Raw genomic sequence first — 20285 nt, 5'->3', positions numbered from 1 at the left:
CGTGTCCGTGTGGGTTTTCTCCAGGCTCTCCAGAGAAAAAGAAATGCGGGTTAGGCTGATTGGTCTCTCTAAATTGCCCTGTCTGTGTGTGTGTTGACCAGCAATGGATTGGCCTACTATCCAGGGTGTATTCATGCCTTGCGCCCTATGCCTGCCCGGATCGGCTCCGGTTTCACTGTGACCCTCACCAAGATAAGCGGTTTTGAAGATGGATGGATGGATATTTTTCACATGTGCTGTGTTTTGTTATTCTTAGTTTTTTTTCCTATATATGGTGCTGCAAATTGGGGAAATTTGTTTAAGTTTTATGGCTTACTCTCCACATTTTATAGCCCCTGTGTAAAGAAAGGTAAAGTTTACAAGTCAGCCTCTGACACACTGTGTGTTCATCCACAAAAAACACTCTCACTGTCAGTGCCCTTCCTCTGACATACCAGCCCGGAGCATGACGCTTCGTTCCAGTGCACACTTTTTTTTCCTTTTTTTTAGCGACAGCTGTTCAAACACGCTAAGGGTGTGCATCACTTCTGCTCTCTGTATTTAAGTAACAGTGATGAGTAAGCATACTCTCACCTCAAAGCCATTTCCACCCACAATACGAGTCACCTCTGTACATACAGCAGCCATACTAAGGCCTTTCAGCCCATAGGATTGATTGTGCTGCTTAGCATGACTGAAAATGCACACGCAGCGTTCTGCCAATGCCCCAAAAATAAATAATAATAATAATAAAAAAGGAAAACTCCTGTTAGAGTTCACACTTTTTCTCACAGATCTCAGAAACTCATAGTCTAAACAGGTCTTAACTACAGCCAATTTGTGCCATTGGTCACAGCACTGTACCTAAAAGCCAGACATGACAATTCCATCTTCGGGTTTGCAAAATAATGCTTAGGTCCAGGTTTTAAGTGATGAGTGAGTCTGATTTATAGATGTCCTTTGGGAAACTACAGTAACCAGTAGCAAAGTGGTGTTCAGCAGTGAGGTTTCCAACTAAAGGAAGTTGCTCAAATGGTTTAAAAAGTTTCTAGTGATATAATACATAGGGATCGTTTCCATAGTAGCTTTTCTTGATCAAACATTACAGGATGGAAGATTGCTCAGGCAGATATTAGCATATTAGCATCTACAAATGCTTGCAGGTTTTCCTATATGTTTGTCTATATGTTTACATGGAGCCTATGTCTTGCATTGTTTATAAAGGGAAGCAGAGAGAAACCAACAGGCCTTTCACTCGGTAAGCAAGCAAGATATGCCCCCCCACCATCCCTGCGGACTACTTTCCCACAAATAAACATGTAAGTGAAAACCTTGGTCAAACCCAAACTAAAAACTGGGCTCAAAACTTACAAACCACTTGAAAAATACCAAACAATAAAAGGCAACCAAGCATTAAGTTAATCCCACATCTGCTTGTCATAATCCATGCACTAAACCAACCGTAAAATTACTGCTGCAATGGTTTAGCTGCCCCAACTTTGCCTTGACCACTTTGGCCTCCACTGTGTGATTTCTACAACAAGGTTGTTTTTTTTTGTGAAGTGCTATCACCCCGGCATGTTTTTAAAGGCATTAAAAGTACCATAAGAAAAACCCTTTTCTATCCACGTTATTCCACTAATATCACTGAAATGATGTCTCATGATAAGAATGTTTATGCAAGAATGAGTGGCACACTTACTATATCCCCCCGCATCTATCAGTACCAATATGAACTCTAAACTCTGCTAAAGGGCTTAGCAAATCTTAAGTTCTGTATTTCTGTCATCCTCTATTTTTGTAGTCAGCTATATTATATTACTGTTGAGGTCAAACACTTTGTTTTAATAATGAACACAGTGCACACCTAGACATATTGATCCAGTCACCAGCAGGACCATATAGAATCTATAAACACACAAGCTAAAATGTGAAACAGCAGTTATCCGATGCATGCTAATACAAATTACAACACTTAAATTCCAATGGTTGTCCATTAATATTAGGCATTTGTGTAACATGTGGGTTTGATTTCTGGGCAATACACAGAGACATTAAAACAAAATATAATGCCAAATGTAACAAAGAAAGGAGCTGGCCAAGAAATATCAAATGTTTTAATAAACAGTTTACAGTAATAGGTCTGAATCAAAGTTTTTAAAAAGCAGACTACCTATTGTTCATCAAACAGAACCCCATTTGGACTTCCCCAAAATACTACATTCCCCCCAAGGAGCCTCCCAGCATCTACTTTACAATCACTTTAACTAGAGTGAATTTCTCAAATCATGTCACATCAATAGTTTATATATATAAGAGTTAAGCATATTAAGAATTAATTCCAAAGATTCTATGAGTGTTCATATTAAGATGGATCACTGCTTTCAAGATAAATGGTTTAGGCAAATACATCAGATTAAAAAAAACTTTAGTTTTTAAAAGTCAGTCAATGCTAAATAACTGGCTCAACGTCAGTACAAGAACACTTGTGTCATAATTGAAATAGCTTTCCATGTGCTGCAGCAGTAATAGTGAAACATATCCCAGTGTGATAGCACATTCACATTAAAATGTCTTCCCAAGAACGAGCTCTCCACACAGCTGATAAAATGTTCATCTTTTTCACTGCTTGAACTGCAGAGGTAACAAATGGGGGAATGCATTCAGGTTTACAAGACAAAGGGGGGTGGGGTGGGGGGTTGGAAGGGAGAAAATCATCTTTACAAATCATATTAAATAAAGGAAGGTCTAAACAAATACAGATGAGTTCTTAGACAACCGGAAATGTCTAGTGATGACATCTGTATTTTACACAATGTTTATTAATAATAAAAATGCCAAGAAGACTACAAGTGGCAGGGTTTTGAACTCTGTTGACATCTGCCCAAAACTGCACAAGAACAGTTTAGCAGTGTTCACTTTGAAACTGTAGAAAAGACCTCCTTGGATAAGATTGCTGGACAGTGGCAAAAGTATATATAAACACTAATCAAGTCTCTTAGTGACCTTATAAACAGAAACTTGTTTTGTAAACTTTCTGTTTTCTTCTTTTGTTTTGGTTTTAATCTGGAAAATGGAAAGGCACAATTATTGAAAATATGTGTTGAAGATCGTGAAATGAACATGATTTTTTTTTCTATCATACATTTAGCTTAATTAAAATATATAAATCAATGACATGTTGAAAAACAGTTCCTAGGCACGCAATATGTTGCATATTTTTCCACAAAAAATGAAAGAAAGTAATCTAGACAGTCCAAATTGAATTGTCATGGGTTACACAAACAAAACAATGCTTATTTTTGCCTTGTCTGCCTATATTTAACTGCAATACAGCTTCAAAGGATTGTGTCTGGAAAAAAACAGGTGACATTGAACTAACCCTCACCAGTCCCATGAGATTTACAGGCCCAGCCAAGATTTACATGACAACAAAGATCCACTGGTAAAGAGATGTTCCAGACTGGAGACAATTTCAATCTAATTTCCATCTGTATCTATAGTGCTATTGATATAAATAGCATTCGTAAAAGCACAGAATACAGACAGACTAGCAAAACCTACTCCGCAAATAGGGTATATGTGGAAGGCTGGAAGCACATTATATATATATATATATATATATATATATACAGTGCCTATAGAAAGTCTATACACTCCTTTCACCTTTTCTTGCATTATAGCCTGTAATTAAAATGCTTTGTATTAAAGGAGAAAAAAATGTGTTCACCCCCCTTGTAATAGCAATCCTAAATTATCTCAGGTGTAACCAATTACCTGTGTTAAATTGTAATGATTCACATAACTTCAGGATCAATTCAGCAGATCCTATAGATTACCCCTGCCGCATAGTGCATTTCAAAGCAAAGACTCAACCATGGGCACAAAGGAGCTTTCCAAGTTGTTGAAAGGCACAGATCAGGGGGTGGATATAATGAAATAGCAAAGGCCATGGATATTCCTTGGTGCATGGTCAAGACAATTGTTAAGAAGTCTACATCAAGCTGTCCAAACTGGATGCCTGAGAAAGAAGCAGACAGACTGTTCACATGGCCAATGGCAACTGTGCAATATCTACAGGCTTTTATGGCCAAGACTGGAAAAAGCATCCATGTAAGAACAATATCCCAAGCATTTGACAAATCTGACCTGTATTGTAGGGTGGCAAGAAAGAAGGCATTACTCAAGAAAGCCCAATCTAAATTCCGTTTGAAGTAAGAAAAAAAACACTCAGGAGATTCTGTAGCCATGTGGCAAAAAGTTTTGTGGTCTGACGAAACTAAAGGCGAACTTTTTGTCCTAAATGCAAAGTGTTATGTTTGGCGCAAACCCAACACATCGCATCATCCAAAGAACGCCATCCCTATTGTGAAGCATGGTGATGGCAGCATCATGTTATGGGGATGTTTCTCATCGGCAGGGACTGGGGCACTTGTCAGGATAGAAGGGAAAATGAATGGAGCAAAGTACAGAAAGGACCTTGAATAAAACCTGCTGCCCTCTGCTAGAAAGGTGAAACTGGGACTGAAGTTCACCTTTCAGCATGACAACAAGCACACAGCCAAGGCTACACTGCTGTGGCTAAGGAAAAAAAAGGTAAATGTCCTTGAGTAGCCCAGTCTGAGCCCAGACCTAAATCCAATCAAAAATGTGTGACATGACTTGCAGATTGCTGTCCATAAATGCTGCCCAAGGAACTTGACAGAGCTTGAACAGTTTTGTAAAGAAGAAAGGTAAAATATTGCCAAATCTAGGTTTGGTAGAGACCTATCCCAACAGACTCACAGCTGCAATTGCTGCTAAATGTGCTTTCAGGGGGATGGAGACTTATCTACATGCATGAAAACCTGAGACACAAAATGTGACGTCCAAAGGGGTCTAGACTTTTTTTTATAAGCAATGAATATATACAAATACACACACATACAGATTATGTCATATAATTTGCTACCCTGTTTGGGGCATTTCTGTGCACTGTGTTTGGCATCTTGCTTCTGAATTTCTTTATTCAACTTCCTTTAAATCCATGTAATCAACAAAATTCACAATTGCAGGGGCAGATCCAACAGAAACAATATAGAAGGATGTATTGTGCTTTCTACTTAAGTCACAATTTATTATTACCTCTTGTAACTGAAAGTGCAGCCCCTTCAGGCATAAATATCATAGATATATGAATTATATAGTCAGTGAAAAGGGAGGTTCAACTTCTGTTAAGGAGGAGTCTGATGGATTTTATTTAATTAGAAACTCCTCCAGGGGAAAGAATACATTCTTTACTGCATTCCTTTAAAATGTATCTGCTTTATTTATGCTTTCTTCCATTGAGTTTCTGATGTGTATATCTACTAAAATGCACTTTAAGCTTGTAAAATGTAATGCCAGTACAATGGCAATAAAACATGATTATGAAACATAAAACTAAAATTGTTTTTCAATTAACAGTAGAGAATCATCCACTCTCTCTTTGTCACTCATTTGAAATGCTACACTCAGGCATGTCGCGTATACAGTTATGGCAAAATGCCAAGGGGCAGCACTATTTCATCTGAACAGCAACCAATTGCTAAATTGCACTGTTCTTTCACAGGGATTTCCCAGTATGAATACTGCCTGCTGGTGAAGAATGACATGTTTGAGTTTGCAATAAAAATACATGAGAAACTTCAGTCATATCCGAGTTAAACATCTTCAATTGACAAGCAAAATTGACACTTAAGACATCTGAAATTAATATAAGATATAGTACTGTGCAAATGTTTTAGGCACGTGTGAAAAAATGCGGTCAAGTAAGAATGCTTTCAAAAATAGACATGTTAATAGATTATATTTATCAATTACAATTTGGTGTCACCACCCTTTGCCTTCAAAACAGCATCAATTCTTCTAGGTACACTTGCAAAGTTTATGAATGAACTCGGCAGGTAGGTTGGCCCAAACATCTTGGAGAATTAACCACAGTTCTTCTGTGGATTTAGGCAGCCTCAGTTGCTTCTCTCTCTCCATGTAATCCCAGACAGACTCAATGTTGAGATCAGGGCTCTGTGGGGGCCATACCATCACTTCCAGGACTCCTTGTTCTTCTTTACGCTGAAGATAGTTCTTAATGACTGTCGCTGTATATTTGTGGTTGTTGTCATGCTGCAGAATAAATTTGGGGTCAATCAGTTGCCTCCCTGATGGTATTGCATGATGGATAAGTATCTGCCTGTACTTCTCAGCATTGAGGAGACCATTAATTCTGACCAAATCCCCAACTCCATTTGCAGAAATGCAGCCCCAAACATGCAAGGAACCTCCACCATGCTTCACTGTTGTCTGCAGACACTCATTTGTGTACCGCTCTCCAGCCCTTCGGCGAACAAACTCCCTTCTGCTACAGCCACATATTTCAAATTCTGACTCATCAGTTGAGAGCACCTGCTGCCTTTTTTCTGCAGCCCGGTTCCTGTGTTTTCATGCATAGTTGAGTCGCTTGGCCTTGTTTCCACATCGGCTTTTTGGCCACAAGTCTTCCATAAAGGCCATTTCTGACCAGACTTCACCGGGCAGTAGATGGGTGTACCAGGGTCCCACTCTTTTCTGATTGCGAAGGGAAGTAGGCATGATGTGTCTTTCATCTGCTGCAGTACGTTTCCTTGGCCGACCTCTGCATTTGCGGTACTCAACGTTGCCCTTTCTTTGTGCTTCTTCTAAAGAGCTTGGACAGCACATCTGGAAACCCTTTGTCTGCCTTGAAATGTCTGCTGGGAGAGACCTTGCTGATGCAGTAGAACTACCTTGTGTCTTGTTGCTGTGCTCAGTCTTGCCATGGCGTATGACTCTTGACAGTAAACTGTCTTCAGCAACCTCACCTTGTTAGCTGAGTCTGGCTGTTCCTCACCCAGTTTCATTCCTCCTACACAGCTGTTTCTGTTTCAGTTCATGATTGTGTTTCAACCTACATATTGAATTGATGATCATTAGCACCTGTTTGGTATAATTGTTTAATCATACACCTGACTATATGCCTACAAAATCCCTGACTTTGTGCAAGTGTGCCTAGAATTGATGCTGTTTTGAAGGCAAAGGGTGGTCACACCAAATATGGATTTCATGTAGATTTTTCTTCCGTTCACTCACTTTGCATTTTGTTAATTGATAAATATAATCTATTAACATGTCTATTTTTGAAAGCATTCTTACTTTACAGCATTTTTTCACACCTGCCTAAAACTTTTGCATAGTACTGTATATCTCCTGAATTTCTCAGGGAAGAAGAGGTCTTTTCACTAACAAGAAAATTAAATATTATATATAGTTAATGTTGATTAATGACTGGGTAAATATGAATATATTTATCTGGATTAATATATATTTTTAACTTGTCCTGTTTAATAAAATATGAATTATAAATAGCCACTAATACTAATACAACAAACACTGTAACACCACAAAATGCGTCAAACAGCAGGAAGTTTGACCTAATACCCATATAGTGTCCCTTGTACTGAGGTTAGGCTCCTCAGATCACTTCAGGGAAAATGACGGACTTGTTTGTACCGGTTGAACTCATGTGTGAGAGCAAAACCAGAAGGAAATGGGAACATGAAGGGGCTCATTTATAATACTAACCCTACTTTCACGTATGAGTAGCATAGTGTATTATACATTAAGTGCTAAAAAACTGTGAATACCTTTTCACACTGTGTATATAAAACAAACCAAAGAAAAACACATTTAGGAAGCCAAACTCAGAAATCCTTTGGAAGGCACTGTTTTGTGCAATTATATCATTGCCTGCCGTATAAAATGCTGCCAGTTTTTTGTAACATTTATCTAAACATCTGTGTGTTTTAAGAACATTATTTAAAACAACATCTTGTGTTGAACAGTTCTATCTCCTTCCTTCACACAGCACATCTGTCTGCAGAAATAACAAATAATGACAATGTTTACCTTAGGCATTGTTCATCTGCCCTTCAAAAAAAAACTCTTTAAGCTTTTGACACAATTTAGCATTATACACTTTGTTTCAACACAAGTCAGCTAATATGTTTGGGAAAGAAGAAATATTTCTGGCAAAAGACCTTTGTTTATGTTTTTTCAGAGGGTAAAAAAAAGCATAACACTTCACCTTACATTTGTTTTTCTTGTTATTTTATGGTATGAAATGACAAGACTGGAGCACAAAAATGTAACCATCTCTCAATCACCCAACGTGTCTGGCTGAATCCCCCAAAGAAACAACCACAATTTTCTATTCATCATCTGAGACAATTAAATATCGTTCCACACTGCAGCTGAAGTAACAGTCCTGTCGCTCATACACTGCAGTTCAAAGTTGCTTTTTCCTTTTTTTCTGCTTGGTTTGGTCTCTTCATTTTTCCCTTGCAAGTATTGCTAGACCCTCCAGAAACAATGTGAATCACAGTTCAAAAACCTTTTTTTTTTTAGAGATTAAAATATTTTAAAATGTTGCAATCTAACTTTGAAGCAAATGTAAAGGTCTCAGTACCCACACCAATGTTCTGGAATGATCCCTCCCCAACCACAAAATAGATCTTGAAAATTGCATACTCCGGAATTTTTGCTTCTTAAAATTACAACATTAGTTTATGTATTAAAATGCTCTTCTTTGTAGCATCCACAATGTCTTTTTTTTTTTACAATATAATGTACAATACAATCATATTCCCTGGCACCTCTCACCAAACAAGAATACATTCAGATAACTAAGGGGATTATACTGATTTAAAAATTATATATATATATACACATACACTCACCTAAAGGATTATTAGGAACACCATACTAATACTGTGTTTGACCCCCTTTCGCCTTCAGAACTGCCTTAATTCTACGTGGCATTGATTCAACAAGGTGCTGAAAGCATTCTACAGAAATGTTGGCCCATATTGATAGGATAGCATCTTGCAGTTGATGGAGATTTGTGGGATGCACATCCAGGGCACGAAGCTCCCGTTCCACCACATCCCAAAGATGCTCTATTGGGTTGAGATCTGGTGACTGTGGGGGCCAGTTTAGTACAGTGAACTCATTGTCATGTTCAAGAAACCAATTTGAAATGATTCGACCTTTGTGACATGGTGCATTATCCTGCTGGAAGTAGCCATCAGAGGATGGGTACATGGTGGTCATAAAGGGATGGACATGGTCAGAAACAATGCTCAGGTAGGCCGTGGCATTTAAACGATGCCCAATTGGCACTAAGGGGCCTAAAGTGTGCCAAGAAAACATCCCCCACACCATTACACCACCACCACCAGCCTGTACAGTGGTAACAAGGCATGATGGATCCATGTTCTCATTCTGTTTATGCCAAAGTCTGACTCTACCATCTGAATGTCTCAACAGAAATCGAGACTCATCAGACCAGGCAACATTTTTCCAGTCTTCAACTGTCCAATTTTGGTGAGCTTGTGCAAATTGTAGCCTCTTTTTCCTATTTGTAGTGGAGATGAGTGGTACCCGGTGGGGTCTTCTGCTGTTGTAGCCCATCCGCCTCAAGGTTGTATGTGTTGTGGCTTCACAAATGCTTTGCTGCATACCTCGGTTGTAACGAGTGGTTATTTCAGTCAAAGTTGCTCTTCTATCAGCTTGAATCAGTCAGCCCATTCTCCTCTGACCTCTAGCATCAACAAGGCATTTTTGCCCACAGGACTGCCGCACACTGGATGTTTTTCCCTTTTCACACCATTCTTTGAAAACCCTAGAAATGGTTGTGCGTGAAAATCCCAGTAACTGAGCAGATTGTGAAATACTCAGACCGGCCCGTCTGGCACCAACAACCATGCCACGCTCAAAATTGCTTAAATCACCTTTCTTTCCCATTCAGACATTCAGTTTGGAGTTCAGGAGATTGTCTTGACCAGGACCACACCCCTAAATGCATTGAAGCAACTGCCATGTGATTGGTTGGTTAGATAATTGCATTAATGAGAAATTGAACAGGTGTTCCTAATAATCCTTTAGGTGAGTGTATATATATATATATATATATATATATATATATATATATATATATATATATATATATATATTACCATTGCTGTTGGCAGAGAAGAAGAGGTGACTGACTGCTCACATAGGGCTTTGCCTTTAAAATCCCAACTGTAAAAATTGTATTTGTCCGGTGGCATGTGAGCTATGCAAAAATCCAATTAGAAGTGACTTTAACTTCAGAAGGGTAAAAGGGATCAAATATCAAACCGTGAACTTCCCTTGTTTTTGAGGGAATTAAAAGTTGGCCTGACAATCAAGAATATTCATGGGTTTTAATCTACAGAAGCTATCATCCATGGCACCATGTTTTGTTTTTCTTTTATCTTTTTTACTTGTTTTGTTGCTTGATTAAAAGTAACTCAGATGTTATACATCGAGAATAATAGGAATGAGAGGGGAGAAGGGTATTTTAAGTGTGAGACCTATACCAGGATACTTTATCAGTCCCTGCCAAAACAAACAATGAAAACCTGTTGGGTTTTGAATCACTTTACTATGAAATCCTATTGAAGACATTTATAGGCATTGTATGGAGCATTTCATCTGGTACACTTTACGTCTTTGAGCACTGAGTTGGCCATGCATTAGCCGAAGCAACAGAAGTTATTTCACAAATAGTTCTCATACCTGGACACCAGAACAGATCAGAAAGACAGCTATGCTTATCTCCCACGTGAGCAGCTTTGGTTTCCCCTTAGCCATGCCGTCCAGATCTGAATGCTTAACCGTGTTATTTAGTTTCAGCCTGTGTAAAAGAGAGATTGTTTCAGTATAAACAAACTAAAGCACATGCCGCCAGAATCTCCTTGACTTAAGAAAACTGTGCGAAGACATGAAACTGTTTTTGGAATTGGTGCAAATAAAACATGAAAAGGTTTTTGCTGGCCAGAGATTCAGACTCACAGCGCACGCCACGAGCAGACTAAAAGAGATCAGGTAGTTTTAATATGAAAAATAATTTTTTTGGACTTGTAAAGTAGCCATCCAACCTTATTGAGTCATTCAAATCGCCTTCTAGTGGAAATTTGATTCAGCTTAGTTTGTGTGTATGTGTGTGTGCACATTTGTTTTTTTCTTAATCTTAATTATTTTTTGGTCTTTAGGTAAGGTAGGCTTTACAAAATTAAACATGACAGTTTCACAGTTCCATATCTTTCAGGGTCACATGAATGTACCTCCTGCTTTCAAATACCTTTCAGAAACAAGCATCAACTAAAATAATACCAAACTCTTATAGCATGAATTCATGTGTAGTATAAAACATGGTCAATGATGTAAATTTGTGGAAATTATATCAGTAATGAGTAAACAAATAAAGAAACATAAAATTCTAAGTGAACCCTTTGATTTCCAGATATGATTTGAAGTTAAGCGTGTTTTTCTTAACAGTAATGTGCAACTTTGGTGGGGGGGTACAGTTAGTAAATTAACAGAATTTACCTGGAATGCATAGTTAATAGAAAAACAAATCTACCTGATGAATCTATACCTGTGTCATGAATATCCATGGTGTAGCATGATTTATCTACTTTTACATTATTTCATCAATGTACATATTACATATAATATCTAGCAAATTTACAAATAGATTGTTCATACATACATAATAGTCTACCTTACCTCATTCATTCATTAAGCATGCCTTTCCAAGTTTTGTTCACATTTTCACATTCAATTGTATTAGTTATAATTAAATTAGGACAAGCAATCATAATAATAATACATGTTTATTTAATAATATTGCATGCTAATTTCCCGTTTGGATGGTTTTCAGTCAATAATGATTCGATTATATAGACTGACTATGACTGAAACATGTCTGAAGATATACAGGTTACAGGTTGCCCACCACCTACTGCACATGGCAGTGTTTCCAACAAGCCTGTAACTGACACAGATATCGTGAACATGCATTCATATTTCACATCACGGACACAATATGAATAGAATAAAAACTGATCATTAAATACATTACTAGTTAAGCGTTTAATGGAAGACAATGAAATGCTTCATACTCGAATAGTGTGGCAAAACTGTTTTTTTGGAAATAACAAATACTGCTAAATCAAAGGCTAGCATTAGGTTTCATCTCACAGTCTTGATTCTTCCTACGCACTACAGTATAGCAGAATAGCACGTCCATCTGAATGAACGTTAGAAAAGCATCAGACAAGGCTGAATATACCCAGAGCCTGTGCTACCACTTTTCTCATCACCAAAATCTAAGTATTGCTTTTGTACATTGGGACAACCATTATTTTCCAGGGCATTTTTTTGACTATAGTCGCTACACCTGCTTCACCAAGTTTGGTGTCAATGACAGCTGGGATCAATGACAGTGATTATTGCGCACTAGAGCCCAATCCCTGAACCAGAGGCAGCTGGCACCTTCATTTCCAAATAGTAATAAATCGAATAAACGTGTGTCTGAACGACTGTATCTACAAATAAATACAAAAAAAAACACACACGAAGTAGTGTGCGGTTCAGCATTGCCCCCAGTTGAAAGTATTTAATGATCAGATCGGAGTTGCTGGCAGCGCAGTTGTTTGCTGATCCTCGGGTACAGAGTTTCTCGCACACAGACACCGTCTCTCTTACCTTTACGGGAAAGTCGGCTGTCACGAAGAGATCCGCATGTTTCTTGCAATCCTCAGAAAAAGCCAAACAGAGCACTATAAGCACTATGCTTGCGTGATAATATCCACTCCAGTATCCCCAGATAGGCAAGAACTACAATCGGTAAAAGGAGAAGTAGATAGTTTAGATGTATTTGGTCATACTGCACCTAACGTGAAATAAAATGTGTTTCTCAGGCACTCAAAGCCGTATTTCTCATCGTCCCCCTGGTTCAGTGCTGCCGAGCTGAAGCAGGGTTAGCACTAATGAAGGGGAGCTGTGCTGCAGCTTGTCTACCAGCTCCGCCAGGCGTCCTAGACGGCGCGCAAGTTTGGACCATTTGAAAACGCTTAAGAAAAGTGGGGCTAGATTTCCCTGCCAAGTGCGCAATCTGATCACAAAGCACTGTGGTTGTTCTAGTTTTAAAATCGTATTATTATTATTATTATTATTATTATTATTATTATTATTATTATTATTATTATTATTGTGATTGTGCTTATTATTTTGCATTCAATTAGTTTTTTCTTTATCATAAGATTTCTACTTTTCATTGTTCCAGTCCTGCAGTGCTGTGTAATAAAGCACTAGCAGGCAGAATTAGAAAGGGAAAGCAATAACATTTACAAAACCACAGACATAAGTCATGAATGTTATACTTCAGTGACAGACATCCAAAGAATGAAAACTAAACTTTATTAATATCTTCAAATCTTACAAAGGCAGTGTATTATTGCAAATGACCATATTCCAGCATAAGCCGAATATATGTTATGCATAGTCATTAGTAGAGGTAATAGTAGCAGTAGTTGCAGTAGTAGTTAATGCATGTATTTATTCAAGTTAATGTGTTCTTTCTTGATGGGTGCAACATGTATTTCCAGTGTGGCACAGTATATAGTTATATTTCGCTTTTACAAAAAGCTTAGCAAACATTTGTGAAAAGTAATCTGTCAGAGGTCTTTAAAATCCAATTAATTAAACTTAAATGTGAATTGCTCATAGTAATGCTATTAAGGAGTGTCAGAGTAGTGACCTATATTTTGTCATTAAAGTAAACTCATAAATACATACAAGATTTTTCTAATAAATCAGGTGAGTGAATTTAATTTTAACTGACCTGTTGATATAAAACATAAAAACCCTGGTGGCTTCTGTCACAATCTATCAATGAGTTCTCTTGGAGAAATTAGATGAAAGCAAAGTGCGTAGAACCTGCCGACAAGGGCTCGCTCTGCCACTTTATTATCAGGTGAGGAATACAATTTGGCAGCAAAAAGGGAGCTGTTTGATTTTAATTAACTGAGGCATTATAAACCCACATCACAAAACCTTCAGGTCCAGAGAAGTGCTCTTGACTTCAAAGCATACAGAAGAAAGCACCTGCACGTTGGCAAGAGACGATTCCTGATTGCTTGTGATAGTACATTGCAATGTTTTTATTTTTGACTCAATTTTTTCACCATGAAGGAAAGCTATTGAGTCTGCTATTTTCTAACATGTTACGTTTTGAAATAACATCTGAAGATTTGTATAGTACGGAGAAAATATCAGGGATATAGACATATATAAATATACATACACACACACGTATGTGTATTCATGTATATAAGACTAAAATATGGTTCCATTTTCCTTCATAGTATAGCCTCCTGTTCTATGTTTTTCTCAAGAAGGTATCCTATGTTTACATTCTCAGAAATTGTAATTTTAGCTGCAGGGAGCTTCCTCACCCCTTGATTTGTGCTTGCCCCCTTTCCCAGAAGCCAAACATGTCACACTGCTGCTACTGCTCCAGCTGCAGAAGGTTACAAAAGTCAGTTGCAAGCTCTGTCATAGATTAGGAAGCAAAGCAAAAGAAGAAATACAGAGGGGAATCACCTATTCCAGATGATGCTTTTCTGTTATGTCAATAAAATGTCTATAGGAAATTCCTTTGCTTCTAATATATATTCACCATTGGACTGGGAAGAATATTCTGAGGGGGGAATAAAATGAAATCAACCCTTCTGTGTGTGATTTATGTGTGTTATATTTAGCTGATATTCTCTCTAACTTCTTGTTAATTAGCAAATAACAAGTTGTCTCAAAGGGAAAATGATGCTAAAGGAATCTCTTCTTTGCTGGAGAAGTCTTGCGGCTGTGTTGACCTGTCAGAAGTAGCACTTTGCAAAGAGTAAGCAGCTCTACTTGGGAAAACACCAGTGAAACACTTCCTAAATAAATAACTACTGCTGTATCCACAATATCAGCATCAACTATTTAAGGAAAAAATAAGTTATTTCAATCCAAACATTTTTAACTATGGGACTACTTTACTGTACTTCTTGATGTGATATTAGTCTTCTTCAATAAGACATTCGTTGAAGAACTGTTATATGTGTTTTACATAGCTGGAAACCCTACATAACCCTGCTTCTGAAATATTCATATCAAAATCAAAAAACAAGATTTGGTGAATGGAGATGTGCTGTGCATTGCAAGTGCAGTATTTTATCCTGAAGAGGAGGAATGCCTTTGAATCCTGGAGACAGAGCTCCCTCTGCTGTAAAAGTAGCGACAACAAACAGAAGTAGTAACCAAAGACTAAGGAAAGACTGTTCAGAGTATGACCCTCATAGCGTAGTGAGTTCCTCTGGTATTAAGGTATTAAGCAGATAAGCATGACAAGGTAATGTGTCTCTAATCTATATGTCCCTCTGTATCTCTTCTTTCATAGTGCCCCTCCTTATACTTGTCTTTGTTCTACTTTTTTTAATTTATCAATGACAACAAAAGGCATATATCATTTAACTTCTATCTGCAAGACAGTAACACAATAACATCACCGTGAAGTCTTTAAAAACATTTAAAGATAAACCATCTGCTCAAAAATCATACTCCTCATCCTCTTTCCTCTCAGTTCAATCTTGGTATCCTGAGAGCTTAGTCTAAATCAACAAAACATAAATGATACTTTTTGTTTGGGTTTCTTGCTCAAACTTTACAACTTTACAACTATGTAAAAAATGTGCATGCAATAGTGTAATTATTTGTATCTGTGTGTTAATTTATCCAACCATGACACTGATCATAATGTTTCAATATCTATGTAACCACTGACTAAACTCTTGCAAAACAAAGTCTCTCTTATTTTTAACATCAAAATAATACTGCATGATGATTAACATAATAGCTGATTGGGGCATTTCAGTACTGACCGACATACAAAAGAAATAGAGATTAAACAAAATACAAAGAATGTATAGAGCTTCAAAGAGATGTTAAGAGAGGGATCAGGAAAGCAAAGAGGGAAATAGAAAGAAACATAGCTCTTGGAGCTAAAACTTATACAAAGAGCTTTTTCCAATACTATAACAGCAAGAGGTCAATAAAGGATGAAGTGAAAAAGCTTAAAGCTAAAAATGGAAGTATCTTAGAAAATTAACTGAATATTCTAAATTAGTATTTTACAGAGAACAGAAAAAACAGATAACATGCCACGGGTTAACAATCAGTCAAGTCAATCTCTAAGAGAGATCAGGATAAATGAGGAGGAGGTACTAAAGGGACTAGCAGAATTAAAATCAAACAAACAAATCACCTGGGCCAGATGGGATATTTTCAAAAGTACTTAAAGAAATGAGGGAAATTATTTATAGGCTGCTATCTCAAGTATTCCAAATGACACTTAGAACAGGGGATGTGCCAACTGACTGGAAGACCGCAAATGTCAAACCAATCCACAAGAAAGGGGACAAAACTGAGCCAAGAAATTACAGACCAATCAGTCTCACTTGCATTACTTGTAACATTTTGGAAAACATGATTAGACAAGAAATAGAGGAGCATCGTAATGAAAACCATATTCTTGGAGATAGTCAACATGGGTTTAGACAAGGCAGATCATGTCTTACTAATTCATTAGAGTTTTTTGAACATGCAACTGCAGCTGTAGATCATGTGAAAGCTTTTGTCTACGTTCCACAACAAGACTGATCCTCAAATTGAAAGCTGTAGGCATTCAGGGTAATGTAAGTAGATGGATTATGAACTGGTTGATGTATAGGAAACAGACGGTGTCGATTAGAGGAGTTGCTTCTAACTGGAGTGAGGTTGTTAGTGGAGTTCCACAGGGATCAGTACTAGGGCTTTTGCTGTTTATAATCTATATTAATGATCTGGACTCTGGGATAGTTAGCAAACTTGTCAAATTTGCAGATGATACTAAAATAGGTGGCTCAGGAGATACAATCTCGGCAGCACAGGCTATTCAGAGGGACTTAGATAATATTCAGTTGTGGGCGAACACCTGGCAGATGAAATTCAATGTGGACAAGTGCAAGGTATTACATGCAGATAATACAAATGTCCACTATAATTACACTATGGGAGGAATAGAACTAGATGAAGTAACGCATGTGAAAGACCTAGGAGTTTATGTGGACTCCTCACTTTCTCCATCCAAACAATATGGGGAAGCAATACATAATGCTAAGGGTACAGTGCATCTGGAAAGTATTCACAGCGCTTCACTTTTTCCACATTTTGTTATGTTACAGCCTTATTCCCAAATTGATTAAATTCATTATTTTCCTCAAAATTCTACAAACTATACCCCATAATGACAACGTGAAAGAAGTTTGTTTGAAATCTTTGCAAATTTATTACAAATAAAAAACAAAAAAAGCACATGTACATAAGTATTCACAACCTTTGCCATGACACTCAAAATTGAGCTGAGGCGCATCCTGTTTCCACTGATCATCCTTGAGATGTTTCTACAACTTGATTGGAGTCCACCTGTGGTAAATTCAGTTGATTGGACATGATTTGGAAAGGCACACACCTGTCTATATAAGGTCCCACAGTTAACAATGCATGTCAGAGCACAAACCAAGCCATGAAGTTCAAGGAATTGTCTGAGACAGGATTGTATCGAGGCACAGATCTGGGGAAGGGTACAGAAAAATGTCTGCAGGATTGAAGGTCCCAATGAGCACAGTGGCCTCCATCATCCGTAAATGGAATAAGTTTGGAACCACCAGGACTCTTCCTAGAGCTGGCCGCCCGGCCAAACTGAGCAATTGGAGGAGAAGGGCCTTAGTCAGGGAAGTGACCAAGAACCCGATGGTCACTCAGACAGAGCTCCAAGTGTGTCTCTGTGGAGAGAGGAGAACCTTCCAGAAGAACAACCATCTCTGCAGCACTCCACCAATCAGGCCTGTATGGTAGAGTGGCCAGACGGAAGCCACTCCTCAGTAAAAGGCACATGACAGCCCGCCTGGAGTTTGCCAAAAGGCAACTGAAGGACTCTCAGACCATGAGAAACAAAGATTGAACTCTTTGGCCTGAATGGCAAGCGTCATGTCTGGAGGAAACCAGGCACCGCTCATCACCTGGCCAATATCGTCCCTACAGTGAAGCATGGTGGTGGCAGCATCATGCTGTGGGGATGTTTTTCAGCGGCAGGAACTGGGAGACTAGTCAGGATCGAGGGAAAGATGAATGCAGCAATGTACAGAGACATCCTTGATGAAAACTTGCTCCAGAGCGCTCTGGACCTCAGAATGGGGCGAAGGTTCATCTTCCAACAGGACAACGACCCTAAGCACACAGCCAGGATAACAAAGGAGTGGCTACAGGACAACTCTGTGAATGTCCTTGAGTGGCCCAGCCAGAGCCCAGACTTGAACCCGATTGAACATCTCTGGAGAGATCTGAAAATGGCTGTGCACCGACGCTCCCCATCCAACCTGATGGAGCTTGAGAGGTCCTGCAAAGAAGAATGGGAGAAACTGCCCGAAAATAGGTGTGCCAAGCTTGTAGCATCATACTCAAAAAGACTTGAGGCTGGAATTGGTGCCAAAGGTGCTTCAACAAAGTATTGAGCAAAGGTTGTGAATACTTATGTACATGTGCTTTTTTTGTTTTTTTATTTTTAATACATTTGCAAAGATTTCAAACAAACTTCTTTCACGTTGTCATTATGGGATATTGTTTGTAGAATTTTGAGGAAAATAATAAATTTAATCAATTTTGGAATAAGGCTGTAACATAACAAAATGTGGAAAAAGTGAAGCGCTGTGAATACTTTCTTGATGCACTGTAAATTGACAAAAGTGTAGAATTGAGAACAAGGGCAGTGATGTTCAGACTGTACAATGCACTAGTTAGAGCTCATCTGGATACTGTGTGCAGTTCTGGGCTCCACACTTCAAGAAAGATATCGCTGCTCTAGAGGCAGTTCAGAGGAGAGCAACCAGACTTATTCCAGGTCTGAAGGGAAAGTCCTACTGAGAGACTGAGGAACTGAACCTTTTCACCCTGGAACAGAGGAGACTACCTGCGGACTTGATTCAAGTCTTCAAAATCATGAAAGGCATCGACCACATCAAACAAGAGGAGCTTTTCCAGATCAGCAAGAACACACAGACCTGGGGACACAAATGGAAATTGGGCTTCAAGGCATTCAAGACAGAAAACAGGAGACACTTCTTCACACAGAGAGTTTTTACAATCTGGAACAAAATCCCCAGCGATGTGGTTGAAGCCGACAATTTGAGAACATTCAAAAATAGATCCTTGCATCACTTAGTTATTAATGACAACAAACGAGCACGACGGGTCGAATGGCCTCCTCTTGTTTGAAAACTTTCTTATGTTTCTTAAGAGATCAGAAAGTTAAATATGTATTATTTAGTAACCTTGGTCAGCCTAACAACCTACAATGATATGTTTACAGTTGATCAATCTATTACTATGCTGACAGACCAAATTTTATATTGCAAATATTCTTCAGTCTGTATTCAACAGTTTACTAAGGACAAATGATTCAGCTGGTCACAACTCAACTCTCATATAAAAATAGAATCATATTTATTCCCATAATTGCATCTTTTGCTCACTTTCCTTTTTGTTATTGGCCACTAGATGGCACCCTAGAAATGTTGTATTAAAAGTAAATTCTGTTCCAAGATTCCTATTAAAAGGGAACCCATTGAAGTACAGGGGTCCTCGCAATTCATCGACTTGTTGTTCATCGTTTTGCAGAGTCGTTGCTAACAAATATAGGACATTCTTTTGTTAATCGATGTTTTTTGTCACTTGTCCTCGGCTTTTGACGTCGGCGCTACACAGTTACCCCGCAGTCTAAGTATCGGCCCAGGATGGTGGCCGGCAGATATTATAAACTGATGTGAATGTATTAAAATAATAGCAGAAAAACCGGAGCAGTCAAGAGCGAGCTGCTCCTCACTACTTCTCCCTCTCTGAACACCTCCTATTGTCTCTTCCCATTCTTATTACTTTCTCCAACTACAGTGACTGTTAAGGTACAAAATAATTATTTTACACTACATTTTAATATTGTAACTGTTGCTAGACTCACACTCCCATCATCCCACAATGTAATGTGTTCTCAGCCTGTGAACAATTTTGTATGGAAAATTATTGTTGTAATTAATTAAAAGAGGGGTTTATGGTGTTTGGAAGCCATTTGGATGGGTACATTGCAAGTCTGCTGAAAATTAAATTCTGAAATTCTGGCATACTAACCTCTTCAGTAATGTAGCCTCGGATTCTACAGACATTTTTAAGTTCAGCCCAAAACAACAAGTATCACTTATAAACCTAAAACCGAGTGTGATATAAAAAAAAATAACTGTATAAAATAACCTGCAAAGAGGGTGTGCTGTGTTTGT

The 20285-nt window shown here is 38.2% G+C and overlaps 1 protein-coding gene across 1 annotated transcript in view; it reads right to left on the bottom strand.

Annotated features, from left to right (window-relative positions):
* The window catches only part of adamtsl3 (ADAMTS-like 3), a 133653-nt gene extending 120760 nt beyond the window's left edge, over positions 1 to 12893 (bottom strand). The window contains exons 1-2 of the mRNA XM_066701487.1: positions 12586 to 12893; positions 10612 to 10729 (exon numbers count right to left, since the gene is read on the bottom strand). Of these exons, the coding sequence (XP_066557584.1) occupies positions 10612 to 10686 (75 nt within the window). The 5' untranslated portion in view covers positions 10687 to 10729; positions 12586 to 12893. The remainder of the gene's footprint in view (positions 1 to 10611; positions 10730 to 12585) is intronic.
* Positions 12894 to 20285: the final 7392 nt, after the last annotated feature.

The sequence above is a fragment of the Amia ocellicauda genome, chromosome 4 (genome assembly GCF_036373705.1).
Source record: "Amia ocellicauda isolate fAmiCal2 chromosome 4, fAmiCal2.hap1, whole genome shotgun sequence".
Taxonomy (NCBI): domain Eukaryota; kingdom Metazoa; phylum Chordata; class Actinopteri; order Amiiformes; family Amiidae; genus Amia; species Amia ocellicauda.
This window is presented reverse-complemented; position numbering and strand designations above follow the sequence as displayed.